This window comes from Salvia splendens, chromosome 17 (assembly GCF_004379255.2).
Source record: "Salvia splendens isolate huo1 chromosome 17, SspV2, whole genome shotgun sequence".
Lineage (NCBI taxonomy): Eukaryota > Viridiplantae > Streptophyta > Magnoliopsida > Lamiales > Lamiaceae > Salvia > Salvia splendens.
This window is the reverse complement of record NC_056048.1, coordinates 26,187,959-26,193,841: the sequence shown is the minus strand read 5'-3', so window position 1 is coordinate 26,193,841 and position 5,883 is coordinate 26,187,959. Positions and strand designations below refer to the sequence as shown.

General features: G+C 47.8%; 1 protein-coding gene across 1 annotated transcript; it reads left to right on the top strand.

Annotated features, from left to right (window-relative positions):
• Nucleotides 1-3,607: 3,607 nt before the first annotated feature.
• On the top strand, nucleotides 3,608-5,161 carry LOC121773203 (transcription factor MYC2-like). Its single transcript, XM_042170017.1, has one exon. It carries the CDS (start codon nucleotides 3,701-3,703, stop codon nucleotides 5,012-5,014), a length of 1,314 nt encoding a protein of 437 aa, XP_042025951.1. The 5' UTR covers nucleotides 3,608-3,700; the 3' UTR covers nucleotides 5,015-5,161.
• The last annotated feature ends 722 nt before the right edge of the window (nucleotides 5,162-5,883 follow it).

Sequence of the window (5,883 nt, the reverse complement as noted above, 5' to 3'; positions counted from 1 at the left end):
AGGGGGGGTAGTGATGGGGTGCGTACTAAACAAGCCCAACAGCAATGACGGCCCATCAGCCCAAAGCCCAAGGAAGAGTATGAGTTCGGCATTACCAAAGAGTTCGGCCTCAGCCTACAGCTCGGTAAAAGCCAACCAATCAAGCTCTGCTCTCAGGTCGGCATCAAGCTCTACTCTCAGATCGGCAACCAAAGCAGTTCGGTCTCAGTATTCGACCGAACAAAGAGTTCGGCCTCAGCCTACAGCTCGGTAAAAGCCAACTAATCAAGCTCTGCTCTCAGGTCGGCATCAAGCTCTGCTCTCAGGTCGGCATCAAGATCTACTCTCAGATCGGCAACCAAAGCAGTTCGGTCTCAGTATTCGACCGAACAAGGAGTTAGTGGACCCATACAGGATTTCCACAACTTCCAACACACCCACTACCACGTGGTGTCAACTCAGGCCACGATCGTAGGCCATGACCTACGCTACATCCACGATCTTAGGCCATGACCTCCACGACATCCACAACCATCATTAGTGGTGATGCAAGCCACGATCTTAGTTCAATGTATAAATAGAACTTAGATCAGATAGAAAAAGGTTAAGCTCTCTAGAGATAAAACATCATATAGCAAGTCTGTGTTGTAAGCTGTAATCCCAGATCAAGCAATACAATCTTGCCCTCCCTTCTTCCCGTGGACGTAGATTTACTTCAGTAAATCGAACCACGTAAATCTCTGTGTCGTGATCTGTATTTTCCAGCATTCATCACCATCAGAAATTCGCGGATTCATCAGAGTACTTTTGATCTGAGGTTCAAATCGAAACTTTGCCTCGATGATATAATTAATATGGTTAAGAACCACCATTCCGTTGATGGATATATTATTAAAACTTAGAAGTTTTAAAACATCCACACAGCCTGTCTATTAATTAATGAATTATAATCGATCGATCCTTTTACTATTAATTAAAAATTCATAAATTAAATGTTAAAAAGTTTATAAACCATTCTTGGATAATGAAGATAATGGCTTAGTTCTAATTGATAATTGCTAAGTTAAAACACAAGAAACTGAAGAAAAGTGTGTTGATTACAAACTAATTCTACGTCAATGAGTAATAGAGGTTAGAATATACTCCCTCCGTTCGCCATTAGGAGTCTCATTCCTTGGCGACACGAGTTTTAAGAAATGTTAAGAAAAGTGGGTGGAAAAAAAAGTTAGTGGAATAGGGGTCCCACTTATATATATTAGTTTTAAATGAAATGGGAGAGGAATGAGTTAGTTGAAGGTGAGACTCTATTACCCTTTATGGTAAAAGTAAACCGTGACTTCTATTCGCGGACGGACTAAAATGGAAAAACGAGACTCCTATCGCGGACGGAGGGAGTATAAGCATTGTCCAACTTTAATTAGTTTGAAACTTTTTAAAAATATAAATTCTATGTGTCGCAATATATCTAGCATAATATTTTAAAATTTTGGGAGGCCATTGGCCATCAGGCTTCATAAGCTCGTGTCTCTTGTCCTGAGATATACTCCTACGTACGACAATACTGATCTGATTAATCTCAAGCAATCTTAGAACAATTTTTTTTTATTTTAGATGTAATTTAATACTCCCAATCATAGTACATGGTGGGATCCTATATCTGTGGCTCAAATAGTCACATAGGAGGATGGGGAGAGAACTTCTTCACTCACTGCTTAAGGCCATCCGCAACGCTGTCGGTTATCCGTCTCTTAACCGTCTCATCCCATAACTATTCATGGGTCCCACTGTACTTCTCACTCCATCTCTTAATTAAGAGACAGAATCTGCAACCCTTCATCTCTTATCCGTGTCTTAACCATCTCTTAATTTACTATTCATTCAATTTCATTTTTTTTCCCAACAAATTCATTTAATAAAAAACACACTTTATTAAATAAAATAAAAATACAACTTAAAATCTTAAAAAAATACATAATTAAATTCGTGGAAAAATAAATAAAAAAATACATAATTAAAAAAACTACTCCGCCGGCGAATCATATCCCGGAGGCGGTGGCGGTGCACTCAAGCTATCTGGAGGCGGAATACCAATTTGTCTTGTCATATACTCAATTCTAGCAAGATGGGCTTGGTATTGTGGAGGCGTCATGCGGGAATTGTCCGCCATCGTGGCGGTCAAGTACATAGACAATAGGGTGTTCGAGCCCGAGACCGAGACCGAGACCGAGCCCGAGTCCGCCTGGCTTGATTCGCCTCGGCCCCTCCTCCCTCTAGCCGCCTTGGTCTCTTGCGGCCGACGGCGCCCACAGGAGGACACCCCGACATCGTCTGTCGTGCCCTCAACCTCCTGCGAGGCAACCTCTTGTGCGGCACTGCCCGAACCGCCCCCACTATACGAGTATTAGCCACCCGCCGTGTGCTTAGTGCGCTTCGAGTTCGAGTCCGAGCTGGACCGCACACCGCCGGCCCACCTTTCATCGTCTTTGACGGCCTCCCAGACATCGACATCTCTGAATTCTTTGTCGGTGTCGTCAAAGTAGACTCGCAAAGTCGATCTCAGAATGTCGGTTCCCGTGGCTCCGTTTTGGTAATGAGCCGCTTCGTTCTTGTAGATGCCACAGAATTTTTTGACCTCCCTGTCGACTCGGTTAAAGTGAGCGCGGAGCATCTTCAATGTGCGGCGACGGGACCCTCTTGGCTTGATCTCATTGTAGGCCTCGGTGACCTTTTCCAAGAAGCACTTCCGGGATTGTTGATTCCCGGCGGTGGGATCGTACGAGACGCTGATCCAGGAGTTGTACACCGCCATCGTGTCCTTGCGGTTGTACGGATGCCGGCCTACATCCTCATCCTCCTCGGCCGCCTCCGCCTCTTCCTCCACGGCGTCGAATGACTTGGAGTTTCCACCGCCTCGTCCTCCTTCCGGATGGGGTTCATCCGGATAATCCTCCCGAATTTGGGATAATCCCTGCAAATACCTCGGGGCAGAGGGACGAGCGTATGCATCCACATCAAAATGGGGTGGTTGGTACCCCCGGCGTCGACGAGCCCTGGGTGCCCAACGTAGACGAACCGGAACTGGAACCACCCAACACGTTGTACATGCCTCTCAGTCGCCAAACTCGTTGATGTCAAACCCGCCAGAGCCGCCACCGCCAGAGTTTCTGTCGCCGGACATTTTGTGATGAGAAGTTAGATGAAAATTGGAGAGGAAATTGAGATGATTTGGAGGATTTGATGTGTATTTGTGTGTGAAATGAGGATGAAATATGAGTATTTATAGAGTAAAAATAAAAATAAAAATAAAAATAAAAAAGGAAAACGGTCGAAAAACAGTAATATTACCGTTTTCGATTTTTTATTTATTTATTTTTTAATTAAATTCGAATTTAAAAAAAATATTTGTTACGTAAGAGTGACGACGCCCACTCACGGGCCAGCGAGTGGGCGTCACGCATGGCGCCGGAGCGCGTCACGTCGCGCAAGCGCGTGGCGAGACAGCCTGCGAGGTGTCTCTGTGGGACGGGCGTCTCGGCGAGACCGGGACTAGACGGGGTCCTGCTACGCGTCTCGCCGCCGTCTTTTCTCGGCGGGACGAGATACGAAACACCCGCTAATAAAACTCCATTACTTCACTACGCTATAGGCTAACCCAATCAATCCCGTCTCTGTCTCCTTAAAAACACCTCTCTCTCTCTCTCAATTACCTTCACCACCGGCCATGGATCACGACTTAATCCTCTCCTCCTCCACCGCCTCCTCCACCACCAGCTCCGCCGCGGCGGCATCCCTCTCATCCGAGCCGCTCTCCTCCGGCCTCATTCAGAAGAAGCTCCAGCACATCCTCCAAACCCAGCCGGACTGCTGGGCCTACGCCATTCTCTGGCAGACCACCAAGGACGACTCGGGCCGCATCGTCCTCACGTGGGCCGACGGCCATTTCCAAGGCACCAAGGAGAAGAGCGCCCCCGCCGGCTCCCTCCAGCCCGAGAGAAAAAAGGTCATGAGAGGAATCCAAGCCCTCATCGGCGACGGCGCCTCCGACCCCCTCGACGGCGACGTCACCGACTCCGAGTGGTTCTACGTCATGTCCCTCGCCCAGTCCATCTCCCTCGGCGACGGCGTCGTCGGCAAGGCCTTCAACTCCGGCTCCCTCGTCTGGCTCTCCGGCGCCAACCAGCTCCGCTTCTACAACTGCCACCGCGCCAAGGAGGCCCAGATCCACGGGATGCAGACCATGGTCTGCATCCCGTGCTACGACGGCGTCCTCGAGCTCGGCTCCGACGCCATAGTCACCGAGAATTGGAATCTCGTGCAGACGGTGAAGTCACTCTTCGACCCCACCCTCCACGACCCCGCCATGCACCTCCCCTTCAAGGAGATGCAGAAGCCGGACATCCTGTCCTACCTCGACTCGCCGGAGCAGTCGGATTCGGACTTCTTTGCGGGGGCTGCTGTCTCAGCAGCCCCTGCAAAGAAAAGGAGGGGCAGGCCCATTCAGGGGCGCGATGCGCCCCTGAACCACGTGGAGGCAGAGCGGCAGAGGCGCGAGAAACTCAACCACCGCTTCTACGTCCTCCGCTCAGTCGTCCCCAACGTGTCCCGGATGGACAAGGCCTCCTTGCTGTCCGATGCAGTGTCGTACATCAAGGAGCTGAAGGCGAAAGTCGACGATCTCGAGCAGGCGCAGCAGCAGCAGCAGCCGCGGAATAACAATAAGGCCGTCAAGACGGAGACGGCCGACAACCACAGCACGACCACGACGGTTGACCAGGTGGTCCTGTCGTCGTCGTCGGTGGAAGTGGAGGTGAAGATCGTCGGCGGCGACGGAATGATCCGGGTGCAGTCGGACAAGTCAAACTACCCAGCCGCGCGGCTGATGAACGCTATCCGGGAGCTTGAGCTCCCGTTACACCACGCGAGCATGTCGTGCGTCAACGAGCTGATGCTGCAGGACGTCGTGATTCGGGTCCCGGAGGGGCTCCGATGCGAGAAGGCGTTGAGAAACGCCATCCTCGCAAGATTAGAGCAGTGAGAAACGAGGTCGTACAGGGTCGGTCGATCTCACCGTTGGTCTTTTAGTTGTGGTTGACTATTCAGTCCCACGAATTCCGTTTTTTGGATACGATGTATGTATGATCACCATGAATTGAATAACCAACTCATCAGGATTATGATATTAGCGATTAATTAGTTAGCTTTTTGAAGATTATAATTTATAATTCGTTGCAAATTCTGTCTCCTCGCTAAATTAAAATTCTGTCTCCTCTCTAAAATAGATACGGATATTTTAGGATTGTTGGAATGAACACCAAAACCGGAAATTGCACATACCTCGTAGTAAGAATCAATAATGCATATGACTAAATATCCATGTGAAAATTTTCCCTACTTTATATGTGTGGTTGAAATGAGGAAACTGTTTGGTGGGACCCCCACCTAATTGACCAACGAAGACTGTATTTCCTTGTAACACAAAACGTTCACTCCTTTCTCACTATATTTGAGGATGCATGTTTGCCCTATTCCACACAGTGTTAAAATCTCATCAAAATTAGTGTACTTGTATGTATAATGCTTGCTAGCTATGTTGGTGTTTGTAGAAGCATGTTTGTTTATTACTCTTGTATGAGTTGGTGGCCCGCTCCCGGACGAATCCTCAAATTTCAAGACTCCTAGTCATTGTAATTATTTGTCGCACCTTAAATTGAAAATCATTAATCTGCCATTATAACTGCTCCATTTTATTTAAAATGCTTAGTTACTTGTAATTTAGGGTGTTTCCACCATAATAGTACTTCTATCGTCTATGAAAATTAGTTTCATTTTTTCATTTGAGGTGTCTACGAAAAAAAACCTCATTTAAAAAATGGGAACTTCTCCAATATTTTATTCATTTTTTCT

Excerpts from the sequence above, each read along its gene's own strand:
- LOC121773203 (XM_042170017.1), top strand. The coding sequence starts at position 3,701 with ATGGATCACGACTTAATCCTCTCCTCCTCCACCGCCTCCTCCACCACC.